The sequence below is a fragment of the Oryx dammah genome, unplaced genomic scaffold (genome assembly GCF_014754425.2).
Source record: "Oryx dammah isolate SB20612 unplaced genomic scaffold, SCBI_Odam_1.1 HiC_scaffold_2, whole genome shotgun sequence".
Lineage (NCBI taxonomy): Eukaryota > Metazoa > Chordata > Mammalia > Artiodactyla > Bovidae > Oryx > Oryx dammah.
Window position 1 is genome coordinate 38,366,502 of NW_024070186.1, and position 19,028 is coordinate 38,385,529.

A 19,028-nucleotide genomic window follows, 5' to 3' on the forward strand; every position below is an offset into this window, starting at 1 on the left:
ATGGAGTTATAGCAACCATCTTGCAACCATGAGGTAACAGTCATGAGGAAAAAGACCAAGGGCATTAAACAAACTGTCCTTCATATCATCAAGTTTCTCAACAAACCCTAGTAGCCATCTACCTCCTAACTTTTTCTTTATAAATTTGAGCAAACACCATGATAACCCCTGTTAGCTGAGGTTTCTGTTTCTTATATTAGCAGCCATGAAAAGTGAAAAGTGTGAAAGTTAGTCACTCAGTCATGTCCAACTCTTTATGATCCCATGCACTGTAGTTTCTTTCCATGGAATTCTCCAAGCAAGAATACTGGAGTGGGTAGCCATTCCCTTCTCCAGGGGATCTTCTGACCCAGGGATTGAATGTGGATCTCCTGCATTACAGGCAGATTTTTACCCTCTGAGGCACCAGGGAAGCAGTAGGCCTCCCTACTGTTAATATTGCTAGATACAAAGACAGAGCATGAGTCCTTATTTTTGGTTCGGGAAAACTGGAGCTTATAGATTCTGAAAACTGTAGTCTTCCAAGCGTAAGGTGCTGTACAGTATATGGATTTACATTTTAAAGACTGATTCAAACACTTACCCATGATTTGAGAATTTAATTTTCTAAATGTTTGCAGATGTTGCAATTTAGGGTAAAATCTTGGGTGGTATGTTTTTTTTTTTTTTCTAACTGATCTAGACTTTTATTTGCTCCTACTCTTTTTGTCCCACTTGCCCACTTCCACTGCTATTTATTAAAAGCCTTGTTACAGCCCTACAGATGCTATTCCATGGACAGAAAGATGAAGCAGCTCATACACAAAATTTTCCAAGAAAACTTTTATTTTTAGCTAGTTTTCCTGGCACATTGCCATGAACATCTTTAGACAGCCCCTCCTATACTCCTTCATTCCTGAAGTTTTTCTTCTTCATCAACTTTAACTCTGCTCCTGGACTTGTCAGCATTCATAGCAGGCAGATATTTGTGCTATAGAAAAGAAAGTTTCATACAGTTTCAGGTTGGAATATTAAACTAAAATGGTTACATAAATTTAAGGAAAAAATATTAAGTTTGAATAAGTCTTAAGAACATCCTTAAAATGGCTACCAGTGCTTTTGCAAGAAAAGTTTACTTACTAAATCGATAGCAACATCACTGTCACTCTGCCATGTGGACAGAAAGACCTGAAGACCCAACCAAGATTTGCTTTAGAGTATTTGTAACACAAAAACCTAGTTTCCCAGAGAAACCATGTTAAAAGTGGGGGGTTTGTTTCTTGGACAGCACACCAAAATATCGTTTATTAAGGATGAATATGTTGGGAGTTTGGAATTAACATATATACACTACTATACATAAAATACATCACTGGGATTTCCCTGGTGGTCCAGTGTTTAAGACTCAGCACTTCCACTGCAGAGAACATGAGTTTGATGCCTGGTCAGGGAACTAAGATCCCATAAGTCATGCAATATAGCCAAAAGTAAAATAAAATAAAATAGGTAACCAACAAGGACCTACTGTATAACAGAGAACAATACTCAATATTTTGTAATAACCTATAAGGGAAAAGAATCTGAAAAAGAATATATGTATATTATGTTTATATAAAATATATGTATTAAATATATGTATATCTGAATCACTTTGCTGTATACATGAAACTACCACAACATTGTAAATCAACAATACTTCAACTAAAAAAGAATGAATATGAATGATTACAGGAATAAGAGTAATAAGAGTAATAATTACTCTTACTGTGTTAATAATATTATTCTTGATATTAATATTTTATTGTAGGTAAAAATTATATTTGGAGCTAATACATCTTTGGTTTTGTAAGAAATGTGGTCCTTTATATTCAAAAAGGATCCCATAGAACTCAAGAGTGGCACAGCATATTTTAAATAGTGTATGACATATATGTTCAATAGTGTTCCTGATTTTAAAAGTAATCTCAGCAGAAGCAGAAACATACAAGAAGAAAATAAACCTTACTCAGAATTTAACCACCTAGAGACAGTTACCATTAACATTTCTGTTCATGTACATATATCTATTATATATATATATAATTTGGATTATAGTTCAAGTACTATTTTGTAGACTGCTTTTAACCACTTAGTATTGTATTATTAGCCTTTTCCCGTTAAAATTTTAAGGCATGATTTTTAAAATGGGATAATACTTCAGATAATAAATGTAGCAGAACTTATAGTAGATCATTTCCTAATTTTCAGTTTTCCACCAGCACAAAATAACATAGTGACAAATATTTTTCAGTATTGCTGATAATTTTCCGAGATCAACTGTCACGTAAAATTACTGAGTCAAAATGTTAGAATCATTCTGTCAAAAGACCAAAAGATAATGACTTCATGAAGAGTCTAAGTCACCAAAGAACTGATAAAAATCTCAGTAACAAAGACACTATTTTCATAAAAAGTTGCTAATAAAATAGAGAAGGGGGAGATGGGAATGAGAGAAAATAAAATGTCACTTGAATGTGAAAATGAAATTATTAGAATTGTTATTTATTAATAGTTTCTTTCCAGAACTGTGGAAACAGTATATACTTCCACCAAAGTATGTGCAATGACCCTCTTACTACACTGTTATTGATACTATCAGTGAAAAAAAACCTTGCCAAATCGATTGCTTTCTTATTCAAAAGTATCTTATGGTTTTCTAAATACAATTTTAAGTAATTTGATTATAAGCAAGTTTATATATCTTTATAGGTTCAGTAGTCACTTGTATTTCATCTTCATGAACTATCTGTTCAAATCCGGATGCAGATATTATAGGAATCTAGAAATTACATTTAACTCTAAAATATCTTTTATCAGATTAGATACAATTTACCCAAATTTATAAAGAAAATAAGCTAGATTATCTTGGTCACATCAAAACAGTAATCTTTGATTACTGTAAATGTAAATATTCAATAGATCAGATATCCTTATATAAACACTGAATTTATTTAAATATCATCACTTCTAATGAATTTGGCATACCTTTTCACTCGATTACAGTGTAAACGCTTTCCATCCCTGCCCCGATGTGAACGTGGACATGGCAATGAAATAACCATATTCCAACATCTCTTGGATACATTTTTACAGTTTGATAGCTCCCAGGAGGAAGGTCATACACATCAGAGCGAAACGCTCCCATGTCCTCAATAAAAAAGACAAAATACAATTAAATAGCTTTTAAGAGATATCTGTCATTTACACCTTTTGTTGTCGTTTAGTCTCTAAAGCATGTCCGACTCCAAGGACTGCAGCCCCAAGGACACCAAGTTTCCCTGTCCTTCACTCTTTCCTGGTTTACCCAACTTACCGCTTGCTATAACTCCTCTCTTGTATATACTTTATCAGATGATGATTAGAAAGCATTAGGTGCCACTGAACCTCTCCTCTGAATACAACTGAGAGGTTGGCGAAGGAAGTCCCAGGGCTTTTTAGAAATAGGCCACAGGAAAAACATCTCGCTCTAAAAGGGGGCTTGTGTCAGTACAGGTTTTAGATACCTTGTCGGAGTCTCATACAGAGTGCTACAGATTTCAGAGAACATCAGTTTCATAAATCCCAAATGTTCTAACTGAAATATTTCTAACTAGGGATGTTGGTGACATGAATATGATCATTTCTCAAGATGTAACTAATCAGGAAAACTCACAGTTTCAGGAAAGAGGGGAGCCACATCTCTGCTCTCTGGGGTTGAGCCCAAAGGCTGAGGGCTTAATGGCTAATTTCTCCCCTAAACAGAGAACCTGAGATTTAGGAGACTATCTCATCTGTAGGCTACTTTGATTTTGATAAATGAAGTGCAAGGCCTGGCTTGGATGGATTAGAAAAAGAGTAAGAGGGATTGAATTTCTCTGCATCATACTGATAGATGGGAGGTGTTTGGAGGGTGGGGGATGTATTGGAGAGTGCAGCTCATGATGGGGTCTAGAATAATTTGAGGAGAGGAGAGAAGAGAGTCAGGAGAGGAAGAATGCAGAGAAAGAAGTATTGAGAGCGACAGTAAAAAGCAAGAGAGCCAGAGGTTCATGGTGGAAGGATAATTAAAAACAGTGACATTTAATGTCAACTGATAACAACAGTAACATTTTCACTGTGTAATAATAATAATAAAACCCCTCTAACTTACCCCCAAAATTTCACTTGAAATCTATGACCCACAATGTCCTTGATTTTATACTTGCACAGGTAAATCCTAAGTAATGGGGGTGTGTTCCAATTTGGAGCTGCTCAGAGAGATGAGAATATACCAGCCACAGGAGTTAGGGGAGAAGGCAGTTAGCTGAGCAGATGCAGAAAGTGAGAGTTGTAAATGACTAGAAGAATTTAGGCTCTTAAGACTCTCTGGAGAAACTGGAAGGTAGAGAAGAGGAAGGCTGAGCTATCTCCCAGTGGAGGCAGGGTGGCGCCTTCAGTTCAGTTCAGTTCAGTTCAGTCACTCAGTTGTGTCTGACCCTTTGTGACCCCATGAATCGCAGCATGCCAGGCCTCCCTGTCCATCACCAACTCCCGGAGTTCACTCAGACTCACATCCATCGGGCCTTAGGTCATTGCTATTTAGGGAAATTAATTTTGCATCAAAAGTGACAATAAAAAGAATGACATGGATATATTTCTAAGGTGTCAGAAAATTTAGGGAACAATATGAAACAATTTAAATGAATTGACAATGTCCAAGGCATGCATAAGGTACTGGGAAATATATCATATATGCCTGGAAATATATACGAAGGAAATCATAGCCTTAGGGAATAAGAGGTGACTGGCTGGTTTGTCCCAAGACTCAGTTAGTAACCCCAGAGGGCTGCTCTGCTGTACCAAATGTCCCAGGGGTAGATCCCAGCAGCTGGATCATGGCTGGAGTAGTTAAATTCAGCCTCAGTACCATTTTTCTAGATTCCATATATACGTGTGTTAATATATATTTGTTTTTTTCTTTCTGACTTATTTCACTCTGTATATAATTATGACTGATCCGTGTTGTTGTATGGGAGAAACCAACACATTATAAAGCAATTATCTTCCAATAAAATTTTTTTAAAAATAAATATAAATTCAGCCTCAAGGGAAGGGAAAGACTACTTGTATCCATCTATGATGCATTTAGAATGGGCAGCTAGAGTTGATAACTGGTGGTACTAGTCTGCATGGTACAAACTGGGTCATTCTAAGGAAGGCAGTTTTGTGAAGAGGTTGAGTGAGGGGCTCTGGAGTGAGAGCCAGGGGTTCAAATCCTAAGTTTAACACTTCTTGCTTGTAGGAAAGTTCTTTATCTTGTCCGTCCTTCATTTCCCTGTAAAATGGTGATAAAATAGTACGTCTTTCATGGGAAAGTTGTCTGGGTCCAATGAAAAATCCATGCAAAACACTAAGCTTATCATCTAGCACATAAAAACTTAAAGGTTAGCTATAATCATCACTGTAGAAGTGTTGCCATAAATTCCACTTACTTTGACACCTTATACTGTGATCATTTATGTAAATATAGCTCCTGAAAGATAACTCTGATTTCATCTCCACATAGCACTTGGCATGGTTCTAGGAATATCAGCAGGCATTGCTGAACTGAACAATAAATACACTGTAAGAAACTATAACTGGGTTTTAATCTCTTTTATTCTAATTTTTTGGAGAAGGCAATGGCAACCCAGTCTAGTACTCTTGCCTGGAAAATCCCATGGACGGAGGAGCCTGGTAGGCTGCAGTCCATGGGGTGGCTAAGAATTGGACACAACTGAGCGACTTCACTTTCACTTTTCACTTTCATGCATTGGAGAAGGAAATGGCAACCCACTCCAATGTTCTTGCCTGGAGAATCCCAGGGACAGGGGAGCCTGGTGGGCTGCCGTCTATGGGGTCGCACAGAGTCAGACACGACTGAAGAGGCTTAGCAGTAGCAGCAGCATTCTAATTTTTAAAGTCTAATATAAACATCTAAGAACTTAATAACAACCTTGTTATCTAGGTTTTTCCTTAACAAATATGAAGAGTGTAGATGGAAGCATGGAAATATCGAGACTGTTGGACCCAGGCAATGGATAAAGAGATTCATTATATTATTCTGTGTACTTTATTATATAAAATTCCCTATAATAAAATTAGTTTTCAAGCAAAAAAAAATTTAATAATTTCTTTATTAAAAGAAAGAAAGCAACATACAAATAAAGCTTTGTGTAAATTAAGTTGTACATAATCATTTATTTCTATGATAGACCTAAAGCATTAAAGAAACTATGAATGGAATGCATCTAGAATTCAGGAAAGCTTTATGTGAAACTTCTATAAATGTGTAAAAGATAGACTGTATCATGCCAAGCAGTTAGATTAAAAGTTTGAGGTGTCAAATGCAAAAAATATAATTGATCCTCCATTGCACATTAATGTTTATATAAGGGATTAGGATTAGAAAATAAAGAGAAAGCTCTCTAAGTAAATAAATGATACTAACTTGGAGACAGAGGAAGGATAAAATTGAAAATACTTATAATAACCTAGAGAAATAGCCATCAAGAATGGTCAGTAAAAACAACTGTAGAGGAGTATGACAGGTGGAGTGATGGGAAGCAAATCCGACAGAAGCTATAAGGAAACTAAGAAATCATAAAGTAGAAAAAGATGGCAATATAATAATAATAAAATAAAGATACTGTAAAGCCACTTCACACCTAGTTCCGTATTTTAATTTTATAGCAAATGTTAAAAGAATGATAGAATTGGAAAGTCACCATTTGGAATCCCCATTAGAAAAACTGAGTCAGGCAAGGATCATCAATGGATACTTTTTAAACTATAAGATGAAAAACTGTTGTAATAAACTACATAAAAATCACCTCACAGATTACTTATTAGTTATAATAGGAAAATGATACTTTCAAAACGGGGAGAATGGTACCCATCACCTTCAGAAAGTTATCAAAATTTAACCCTCACAGTATTAGGACCTGTTGACACTGTGTACCTCTTGATGTTATATACGAGAAGTACACAGCATCGCCTAGGTCATGTTCTTGCCAAAGGGGTTTGACATGGATCCAATCACAAGGAAATGATCAGAACAATACGGAATATGGCACATTCTACAAAACTGGCCTGGACTCTTCAAAAATGAAATATCATGAAAGATCAGGGAAATAAAAGTCATATGGTATCCTGATTTTAGGAAAGATATTCAGTTGGTAAAGAATTTGCCTGCAATGCAGGAATGGGCTGTATGTTTGATTACATTATTCAATGAATGTTAATTTAAAGGGTATGATAATATTATTGTGGTTGAGGCAGGATTGTCTTCATTCTTAGGATATACCTGCTTTAGTATTTAGGAGTGAAGAGTCATGATGTTTGCAATTTACTTTCAGTTGGATTCAGAAAAAAAGAAAAAAAAAACAGAAAGAAAGCAAATGCAGCAAAAATATATAGGAGTGTTCAAGGTGTTTTTATTTTATATGACTGAGAGTTTGAAAATTAAAAAGATAAGTTGGGAAAGAGGGGTAAAACTAAAGATGATTATAGATGTTTTACTTATTGAGAAACATCAGAATAGAGTAAGAAATGCAACTCATATATTCAGAAGCATTTATCAAATGTCTGTGGGATATAAAGAGCTAAATGTATAACTATTGCATCAGACATACTGCAGATTGTATGTAATGAACTTGCGTTCTAGCGTGGTCATTTTCTTTCTCATCCTATTATCTTTCTATGCTGCCCCAATAACAAAGTACTTTAGTAATTAAGAGGAGCTGCCCAGGCCTCTTACCGTGAAGACAAAGCTGTGGCCGTGAAAGTGAACTGTGTGCAGGTCAGACTCATCCCCTATGCCAATCAGATACCAATTCACTTCACTCCCCACGTGAAATACCAGGCCTTGGTTATTTGCAAACATTCTTCCGTTAATTGCTGTGGGGGGAGAGGGGGACACAGTTTGTTATATTCGACCAGGATCTGAAATAATATGTTTTTTTAAAAAACATCTTATAGAAAGCACCATGATGTTTTTAGAGGCCATGAGGGTTTTCAAGCTAGCCTAAGGACGCTGTTAAACATAACCAAGCCACCCTTTCATGGCTGTGTCTGATGCTGGAGAGTTTTTTCCTTGCCAGAGGAAATGAGGCACTGACTTTAACATAATTGGGTTGTTCTAGAATAATTCACAACTAAGGATACTTAAGTTGGTGGATACTTGAATAGGTCTATACATTTAAAGCATACTTGAAATTATCTAATAGGCTTGGAACGTTAGCAGTGTGATCCCATGTCCTTCATGACCTGTCATGAATATGACTGGAATGGCCATTTGTTGTTTAGTCACTAAGTTACGTTGTCTGACTCTTAGCGACCCCATGGACTGCAGCCCGCTAGGCTCCTCTGTCCATGGGATTCTCCAGGCAAGAATACTGGAGTGGGTTGCCATTTCCTTCTCCAGGAATGGCCATTTGCCTGAGGTCTTGTCTCAGCCCTGCTTTAATCCTCACCAGATATGGCTTCCAATGGGTAAGAGGAAGAAAATATTAAGATAAAAATTACATATTCTTCTTTTTCCTTTTCTATTTTGTGTCTGTCTTTGGAAATACATGGAATATATTATTACAGTGACACAAATATATAATTAATTCAGGAAGCCCTTTCTTTGGGCTTCCCAGGTGGCTCAGTGGTAAAAGAATCCTCCTGCCAGTGCAGAAAACACAAGAGACATGGGTTCCATCCCTGGGTCAACAAGATCCCTTGAAAGAGCAAATGGCAACCACTTAAGTATTCTTGCCTGGGAAATCCCATGGAGAGAAGAGCCTGGTGGGCTACAGTCCATGGAGTCGCAAAGAGTCAGACACGACTGAACACACAGACACACACATATCATCTGTAATTAATAACCATTTAATCTGTGGAGGTTGGGCTCTAATGCTTTTAGCTGATGGAAGGAAGTCATAGGAAAAACTAGGAGACACTGATACACTGCTTTAAATCAGTGCTTCTCAGACTTTAGTGTGTGCATGGCTGGGAATCTTGTTAAAATACAGATTGTGATCCACGGGGTGTGTGAAGGCTGAAATACTGCATTTCTAACAAACTCTGAAGGGATGCCACTACTACTGGTTCACGGACCACACTTGGAGCACAAGTGCCAGAACTGTTCAGAAAACTCACATCTATTTCTATTGTTCTCTAGCTCAGTGCTCTTGAAACCTTTAGCATAGTGGTTCTCAACAGGATTTTCTCCTCCAAGGGAGGCAGTGTCTGGAGACATTTTTTTTTAGCTCTCACAACTTGAGGAGAAGGGCTACTGGCATCTAGGGGGTTGGGAGTACGGCTCCTGCTAAACATCCTTCAGTGCACAGGACAGCTCCCCCAAGAGGAGTTGTCCAGCCAAAAATGTCAATAGTGTCGAGTTTGAGAAACCCTGGTTTAGATCAAGTTTAAATTCTTAACAGGGTGTTCATTCCCCACACTGATGGCTTTTTCTTTCCAGGTGCTCTGTGACCTAGCTTACCTTCTTCCATCCACCTGGAAGGTCATTCCCTTCGTTTTCTACCAGAGAGGCTCCTGCTGCTGCTGCTGCTGCTGCTAAGTTGCTTCAGTTGTGTCCGACTCTGTGCGACCCCATAGACGGCAGCCCACCAGGCTCCCCCATCCCTGGGATTCTCCAGGCCAGAACACTGAAGTGGGTTGCCATTTCCTTCTCCAGTGCATGAAAGTGAAAAGTGAAAGGGAAGTCGCTCAGTCGTGTCCGACTTTTAGCGACCCCATGGACTGTAGCCCACCAGGCTCCTCCGTCCATGGGATTTTCCAGCAAGAGTACTGGAGTGGGGTGCCATTGCCTTCTCTGAGAGGCTATTGATAATCCTGTCACAGCACCCCTTTGAGTCAGCCTTTTACTATGCTGAACAACTTGAGAGATGATCCACCTTATGGCTTTTGTATCTCCTCAAGGCCTTGGACAGTGCTTTAGAGTGTGTAGTTAGACCTTCAAGGAATATTAGCTGATATCCTCAGTTTTACATTGTCCTCAGGGCTCCAGGGACATTAGAACTCACCATGCTGCCAGGACAGTGGTCTACAGCTTGAGTGCCGACTCCAGCTCGGTCACTGTCCTTTTCTCTATGGCTCATGAGCAAAGATTGGTTTTTAAACTTCTAAACAGTTGGACAAAATAAAAAGCATATATATTTCCTGGGCTGCCATCTATGGGGTCGCAGAGTCAGACACGACTGAAGCGACTTAGCGGCAGCAGCAGGAGCCTATCTGGTAGAAAATGAAGGGAATGACCTTCCAGGTGGATGGAAGAAGGTAAGCTAGGTCACAGAGCACCTGGAAAGAAAAAGCCATCAGTGTGGGGAATGAACACCCTGTTAAGAATTTAAACTTGATCTAAACCAGGGTTTCTCAAACTTGAAAATTGTGTGAAAAACTGTTTCCAGTGCAGTTTTACCGACTTGAAGCCGCTTACATTTGCGTGTAAGTACTCACTTCAATGTGAGTGTTTTGGTGTCACAAGGGTTGAGTAGAAGAGTTCAAGGCAGAAACCCTATGGTCTACAAGTCTAAACTCTTTACTATCCAGCCCCTGATGGGAAAAGTTTGCTGGCCCCTGGTTGATGTGCTCTGCACCCCAGCTCTATGGATTGTGTTTTTAGACTATGCTGAGAGTGACGGAAGCAAACCTTTATCTGTTCCCTTTGGGCAGAACCACCTGTAGGCGCCAGTCAGTGAGTTAGTGAGTGGACATTACCATGCATTTCGTTGCTTTGTTTAAAAGTAATATCATTCCTGTCTACTTGGTTTGGTTCTTGAGCATAGGCATTGATGTTTTCTTCAATGTACCAGGATTCATTTTCATCAAAAGTCATGAAGAAGAGAACACGGTGAACCATGTTTTCTTTGGTGTCTTTTCGACATACAATCAAAGGACCTACCAGTCCACTATTAAGATCCTGGAGAGACAAAGCAAGATGATGAACTGAAAAACTCCCCCAGACAAGGAAAAGAGTGAGAAAAAGTTTTAGTTTGAGTGAGGTTAGATCCTGAGTTTTGAATGATTAGGATTCTAACTCTGAGCATAAGGAACAATATTTGACTTGCTAAATTCTCTTCCTTTTTCTTTCTTTTTCAAATCAGAATTTCCACAAATAACTTGCTAAATTCTTGATTGGAAAAAAAAAATGATCATCTCACTCATTAGAGTTGAGGTCTAAAGTGAACAACAAACTCCTGAAAGGGATTTTAGATACATTCCTGAGTGGATTTAGCTTTATCTTTGAAATTTTAATTAAAAAACCGAACTTTGGTTTTAATTAGAATTCCCTTGTGTTGGAGTTGGTTGACAGACTTGTTTAAAGGTCTTGGATCCTCCCCAACCCATGATACATTTGTTCCTGCAGCCACTTTCAGCTAGGATCCCTGGTTTGTTTGTATTTATCTTCATTTGGGGTTGAATGTCTATGTCTGCTCTTGGTTTTGGTGATGAGTAGGCCAAAAATAACTAAAAGGCCAAAAAAGGAGCATTTTTTCTTTTTTTTAATACAAATGAACTGGACCTCGAGTTGAGAGTTTTTAAAAGATAAATACTGTGTGTCCATTAATTTGTAACTAATTACAGAATTTTAAAACTTCATCCTTCATTTTCTGGAAACTAAATCTTATTCAATGAAACAAAGAAGAGGGTATTATCATATAGTTATACATATATATGTGTGTGTATCCCATATATATATATTCCATATATATATATGTACTTCAATCCACAGTAACATGTTGGAAAATATCCTAAATCTAAGTAATCATAATATAATAATTTTTTACTCTTGAAAAATGCAAACTTGTGTAAAATTAGAAACTAAGCAGTATTTAGAAAGTTTACATAAAACTGAGATTTTAAAGAAAAATAAAGCCTTGCTTTCATCATAATTTCTAAGAGGAGACAGTGTAAAAGCTGGAATTTGAAGCTTACCTTAACCATGTCCACGGTCGAATAGTAAAACCAAGGTATGCACTCAAAGTCATTTGAGGTAGGACCAGATCTTTCAGGAATCTGCCAAACGTATGTTTGGATCTCTCCTGAAATAGGTAAATGCAATGTGTTTAAACAGAATCTTTTAAATCACATTTCTTTATGGAAAACCAGAAAATGAACAAACCCTAAAGCTATGCAGATATTAAACAGCATAGTCCTCGTTTTCACTCCTGGCTCCACAGCTTCTTGCTTTGTGATCTTAGTCAATGTGTTTACATGGTTTAGACTTCTGTTTCTTCACGCTCAGTCAGGAAGATCCCCTGGAGGAGGGCATGCCACCAACTCCAGGGTTCTTACCTGGGTGATCCCATGGACAGAGGAGCTTGGCAGGTTACAGTCCATGGAGTCACAAAGAGTTGAACATGACTGAGCGACTAACACTTTTACTTCACTTTGCTTTTCCTCGTGTACATAAAATGGGAATTTAGGGATTAGACAAGAGGGTGCAAAGGAAGCCCTTGGTGTTACATTATCTGACCCACAGGGCAAGGTTGACGTCACTGTCAGTGTTGGTTGTTACGTTCTCAGCATTATAGGATCAAAACTTTATAACGGGGGCTTCTCTGATGACTCCGCAGTAAAGAATTTGCCTGCCAATGCAGAACATGGGTTCAGTCCCTGGTCTAGGAAGATCCCATGTGCCAAGGGCCAACAAAGTCCATGTGCCACAAATACTGAGCCAGTGCTCTAGAGCTCTAGAGCAACGAGAGAAACCAGCGCAATGAGAAGCCCGTGTACTGCAACTACCCTGTTCACTGAAACTAGAGAAAGCACAGCACAGCCAAAAATAAATAAGTAAATCTGAAAAAAAAAAAACCTTTATAGTGATTCTACCACTGAAAAACATCAATTGTTAAATCTAATTAATTTGTTCAACAAATACTTATTGTCATGAAGATAACTCAGTCTTTGAAATGTGACAGAATTGTTTTGAATCACAGCTCTGAACCTTCCAATCTGAGGATCACATGCACCTCCTTCCCCTCCCCACCCCCAAGGCTGTTTGCATTAATTTGAATCTTCTTGACTCTTGCAGGAAAGTTCTTTTGGTCCCCACCCTCAGCCCTTGCTGTATCATTCTACATCTCTCCCTTCCAGAGGTGTTTCCAAGCACCTGTGACATAGTCTTCCTTCTCCACTAACCAACCCCATCCTCAGCCTCCCCAGTTCCAAATCTTTAACAATCATCTTAGTACTAGCCCTCTCCTTCCAGCACACTGCACAGGTCCAGGGACACAGCAGGTACTCAGAAGTGTTTGTGAAATGCATGTAATGTGATCCTTTCCTGGCTAATCAGAACAAAGTGCTGACTTGCAAACTCCCTTGGCAGGATATTCATCTTGGTCCTATGGTAGGACTCTCTGAAGACAGCCTTCTGAATGGGAGAAAATAATAGCAAATAATAGCCAGCAATAAAAGCATCAGCAAACACCCTCCGACATAAATCACAGCAGGATTCTCTATGACCCACCTCCCAGAATATTGGAAATGAAAGCAAAAATAAATAAATGGGACCTAATTAAAGTTTAAAGCTTCTGCCACAACAAAGGAAACCATTAGCAAAGTGAAAAGACAGCCTTCAGAATGGGAGAAAATAATAGCAAATGAAGCAACTGACAAAAAACTAATCTCAAAAATATACAAGCAACTCCTGCAGCTCAATTCCAGATAAATAAACGACCCAATCAAAAAATGGGCCAAAGAACTAAATAGACATTTCTCCAAAGACATACAGATGGCTAACAAACACATGAAAAGATGCTCAACATCACTCATTATCAAAGAAATGCAAATCAAAACCACAATGAGGTGCCATTTCACACCAGTCAGAATGCCTGCGATCCAAAAGTCTACAAGCAATAAATGCTGGAGAGGGTGTGGAGAAAAGGGAACCCTCTTACACTGTTGGTGGGAATGCAAACTAGTACAGCCACTATGGAGAACAGTGTGGAGATTCCTTTAAAAATTGCAAATAGAACTGCCTTATGACCCAGCAATCCCACTGCTGGGCATACACACCAAGGAAACCAGAATTGAAAGAGACACGTGTGCCCCAATGTTCATTGCAGCACTGTTTATAATAGCCAGGACATGGAAACAACCTAGATGTCCATCAGCAGACGAATGGATAAGAAAGCTGTGGTACATATACACAATGGAGTATTACTCAGCCATTAAAAAGAATACATTTGAATCAGTTCTAATGAGGTGGATGAAACTGGAGCCTATTATACAAAGTGAAGTAAGCCAGAAAGAAAAACACCAATACAGTGTACTAATGCATATACATGGAATTTAGAAAGATGGTAACGATAACCCTGTATGCGAGACAGCAAAAGAGACACAGATGTATAGAACGGATTTTTAGACTCTGTGGGAGAGGGAGAGGGTGGGATGATTTGGGAGAATGGCATTGAAACATGTATACTATCAGATAAGAAACGAATCGCCAGTCTATGTTTGATACAGGATACAGAATGCTTGGGGCTGGTGCACGGGGATGATCCAGAGAGATGATATGGGGTGGGAGGTGGGAGGGGGGTTCAGGATTAGGAACTCATGTACACCCGTGGCTGATTCATGTCAATGTATGGCAAAACCAATACAGTATTGTAAAGCAAAATAAAGTAAAAATAAAAATTAAAAAAAATAAAATCAAAAGGGAATGTTCCAGCTATCATCAAAGTCTATTTTCAGTCTTTCTGCCCCACAAATCTTTTTTTTTTTTTTCTTCTGAATTTGACTCTTTCTTTGATACCCTTGATTCCCAGAACTACTTATTTTGACGGACACCTTTAGAGGACATTCTGCTGCTGCTGCTGCTGCTGCTGCTGCTGCTGCTAAGTCGCTTCAGTCGTGTCCAACTCTGTGCGACCCCACAGATGGCGGCCCACCAGGCTCCCCCATCCCTGGGATTGTCCAGGCAAGAATACTGGAGTGGGTTGCCATTTCCTTCTCCAATGCATGCATGCACGCTAAGTTGCTTCAGTTGTGTCTGACCCTGTGCCCCGCTATGGACAGCAGCCCACCAGGCTCCTCACCCACAGGATTCTCTAGGCAAGAACACTCGAGTGGGTTGCCATTTCTTTCTCCAAGAGGACATTCTGGATGCCCCTTTTATATCTCCCTTGAAAAATACTCCACCAGGTGTCAACAGCCATGTCCCCCATGCCTGCATCCAATGACTGGGCAGGGACACAAAGGTGCCAGTTCTCTTACCCCAACTCAGGAGAGCTGCTGCTGCTGCTGCTTCTAAGTCGCTTCAGACTACCCAGTCTTTGAAATTTCTCAGAGTTGTGGCCGTGACTTCTGTTGAGGTTGCATCTCTGTTAAACCTTTTTTCCTTGTCCAATTTTGCTTCTTTCTTTTTTTAATCCCCCAAAGTTATTTATACCAAGACCACTGTCTGCACACAAATCTTCATTTTAGGGTCTGCCCCCTGGGCATTTATATTAAAAAAGTATTCATTTTCTTTGAGTTTAGAATGCTGAGTGGCATGCTGTACAAGGTGGCGTCATGATGATTAGCATATGAGGTTTCTCCGGTTTTCTTAGCTGCTCAACTCTTTCCCTTGCCTCCTCCCTCACACACTGCACCTTGTACTCAACTCCTACTTTAGCACTTGAGTTGGAGACACTGAACACAGCATAAATACCTGACAGGGACAGGTAAAGAGGTGGGAGAGCTGCACACAAGTTGTATACACATGGTGCTCTATCCTGGAAGCAAACTTCATTTGCAAAAGGAACTTCTCTGTCAAACTTGTTCTTCAGCCCTTCTTGCTGTTGTTCAATTGCTAAGTCAGGTCCAGCTCTTTGTGACCCCATGGACTGCAGCACACTAGTCTTCCCTGTCCTTCACCATCTCCCAGAATTTGCTCAAACTCATGTCCAGTGAGTCAGTGTTGTCATCCAACCATCTCATCTTCCGCCGCCCCCTTCTTCCTAGTCCACTAGTTTCTCTCACCTGGAACTATAGCCCTATTTAAGAAAGAACATTAGCCCCACAGTCTTGCATAAAAGCTTTGAGGCTTTTCTTTTCCCCAAGGCAGTTACTTGGCTGTGTTTGTTTATTTTCAGTGGGATAGTCTGTTTTCATTCCAGGAGTGGAATATCTTTCCATCTGTTTGTGCTGTCTTCAGATTTCTTTCTCAGTGTCTTATACTTTTCTGAGTACAGTTCTTTTACCTCTTTTGGCTAGTTTGTTCCTAGGTAGTTTATTCTTTTTGATGTGATTGTGAATGGGATTAATTTCTTAATTTATTCATTAATTTCTGTTTCTGATATCTTGTTGTTAGTGTATAGAAATGCAATAAATTTCTGTACATTAATTTTGTATCCTTCAACTTTATCAGATTTGTTGATGAGCCCAAGGAGTGTTTTGGTGGTGGCTTTAGGATTTCCAATGTACAGTATCATGTCATCTGCAAACAGTAGGAGTTTCACTTTTTCTTTTCCAGTTTTGGATTCCTTTTATTTCTTTTTCTAGTTTGATTACTGTGACTAGGACTTTGAATACTATGTTGAATAAAACTGGTGAGAGTGGGCATCCTTGTCTTGCTTCTGATCATAGAGGAAACACTTTCAGCTTTTCACTGTTGAGTATGATGTTAGCTGTGGGCTTGTCATATATGGCCTTTATTATGTTGAGGTATGTTCTGTCTGTACTCACTTTGTTGAGACTTTTTACCATAAATAGTTGTTGAATTTTTCAAAAGCTTTTTCTGCATCTATTGAGATGATCATATCCTTTTAGTCTTCAATTTGTTGATGATTTGTTGATGTGATGTATCACATTGATTGATTTGTGGATACTAAACTATCCCAGGTGACACTAGTGGTAAAGAACCCGTCTGCCAAGGTAGGAGACATAAGAGATGCAGGTTTGATCTCTGGGTCAGGAAGATCCTTTGGAGATGGAAATGGCAACCCACTCCAGCATTCTTCCCTAGAGAATCCCATGGATGGAATAGGCTGGCAGGCTACAGTCCATGGGGTCGCAAAGAGTCAGACACAACTGAAGTGACTTAGCAGGCATCCCTGGGATAAATCCCAACTGATCATGGTATATGATCCTTTTATTGTATCATTGGATTTAGTTTGCTAGTATTTTGTTGAGGATTTTTGTATCTATGTTTGTCAGTGATATTGGCCTGTAACTTTCTTTTTTTGTGGTTTCTTTGTTTGGTCTTGGTATCAGGGTGATGCTGGCCTCATAGAATAAGTTTGGAAGCATTCTTTCATCTGCAATTTTTTGAAAGTTTGAGAAGGATAGGTGTTAACTCTTTTCTAAAAGTTAGGTAGAATTCACCCATGAAGACATCTGGTGCTGGACTTTGTTGTTGTTTTTTCAACTGATTCAGTTTCATTTCATGTTTTCAATTTTTCTTCCTGATTCAATCTCAGAAGATTGCATATTTCTAGGAGTTTATCTATTTATTCTAGGATGTCCATTTTATTAGCATATAATTGTTTGTAGTAATCTCATGATAATTTGTATTGCTGTGGTGTCAGTTGTAAACTCTCTTTCATTTTTGATTTTATTTACTTGCACTCTCTCTCTTTTTTCTTGATGAATCTGACTAAATGTTTATCAATTTTATCTTTTTGAAGAGCTAACTCTTAGTTTCATTGATCTTTTATATTACTCTTAAAATCTCTATTTCATTTATCTCTGCTCTAATCTTAATGTTTTCTTTTCTTCTACTAACTTTGATTTTGTTTATACGCTGGAACAATCCATTATGGAAAACAGTATGAAAGTTCCTCAAAACACTAAAAATAGAACTACTATATGATCCAGCAATTCCACTTATGGATATACATCCAAAGAAAATGAAAACACTAATTTGAAAAGATGCATGGACCCCAATGTTCAGAGCAGCATTATTTATAATAGTCAAAATATGGAAGCAACCTAAGTGTCCTTCAACAGATGAATAGATGAAGGAGATGAATATATATATATATATATTACTACTCACCAGGCTTCCCTGGTGGCTCAGAGGTTAAAGCGTCTGCCTAGAATGTGGGAGACCCAGGTTGGATCCCTGGGTTGGGAAGATCCCCTGGAGAAGGAAAATGGCAACCCACTCCAGTATTCTTGCCTGGAGAATCCCATAGAGGGAGGAGCCTGGTAGGCTACAGTCCATGGGGTTGCAAAGAGTTGGACACGACTGAGTGACTTCACTTCACTCAGCCATTACAAAGAATGAAATTTTGCCATTTGCAACTACACAGATGGACCTGGAGGGTATTATGTTTAATGGAATGTCAACTAGAGAAAGACAAATACTATACTATCACTTATATGTACAATCTAAAAATAAAGCACTAGTGAATATAACAAAAAAGAAACAGTCATAGAGGACAAACTAGTGGTTACCACTGGGGAGAAAAAAGTGAAGAAAGGCAAGAGAGAAGCAGGGGATTAAGAAGTGCAAGCCACTATGTATCAAATAAATAAGCTATAAGGATATATGGCACAGCATAGGGAATAAAGCCAGTATTTTATAATAAATGGAGTATAATTTATAAAAATTTTGAATCACTATGTTGTACGCCTGAAACTAGTATAGTATTGTAAATCAGTTACTATACCTCAATAAAGAAAAAGGCATGGCATATAGTAGGTGTTTCACAAAAGAAAGAAACAAACAAAAAAAGGGGGGAGAAAGAGCAGACGTTATCCTCACAGTCTTGCATAAAAGCTTTGGGACTTTTATTTCTCCCAAAGCAGGTACCTGGCTGTGTTGTAACAACAGTGGGGTTGTCTGTTTTCACTCCATGAGCATGAATAGAATATGGTCTTGAGGCTTTATTTTTAAAGACAACATAGATTTTCTCACCAGGAGTGAGAAATATTATAGGACCTAGGAAATACAAAAAAAAAAAAAAAAAAGGATGGATAGTTGTTATTTATTTTAAATTATGAGTCATCTGCCCCCTTAAGTATATGCACAGTGACTTATTGTATTCCTTAACATGCAGCCAAATGAAACACAAACA

The 19,028-nt window shown here is 38.5% G+C and overlaps 1 protein-coding gene across 2 annotated transcripts in view; it reads right to left on the bottom strand.

The window, feature by feature from the left end:
- Positions 1-811: 811 nt before the first annotated feature.
- The window catches only part of LOC120858458 (ceruloplasmin-like), a 42,930-nt gene continuing 24,713 nt past the window's right edge, over positions 812-19,028 (bottom strand). For both annotated transcript variants that reach the window (XM_040234536.1, XM_040234527.1), the window contains 6 exons: positions 18,764-18,892; positions 11,959-12,065; positions 10,741-10,942; positions 7,775-7,914; positions 3,004-3,166; positions 812-970 (listed from right to left, as the gene is read on the bottom strand). In XM_040234536.1, the coding sequence (XP_040090470.1) occupies positions 3,008-3,166; positions 7,775-7,914; positions 10,741-10,942; positions 11,959-12,065; positions 18,764-18,892 (737 nt within the window). In that variant the 3' untranslated portion in view covers positions 812-970; positions 3,004-3,007. The remainder of the gene's footprint in view (positions 971-3,003; positions 3,167-7,774; positions 7,915-10,740; positions 10,943-11,958; positions 12,066-18,763; positions 18,893-19,028) is intronic.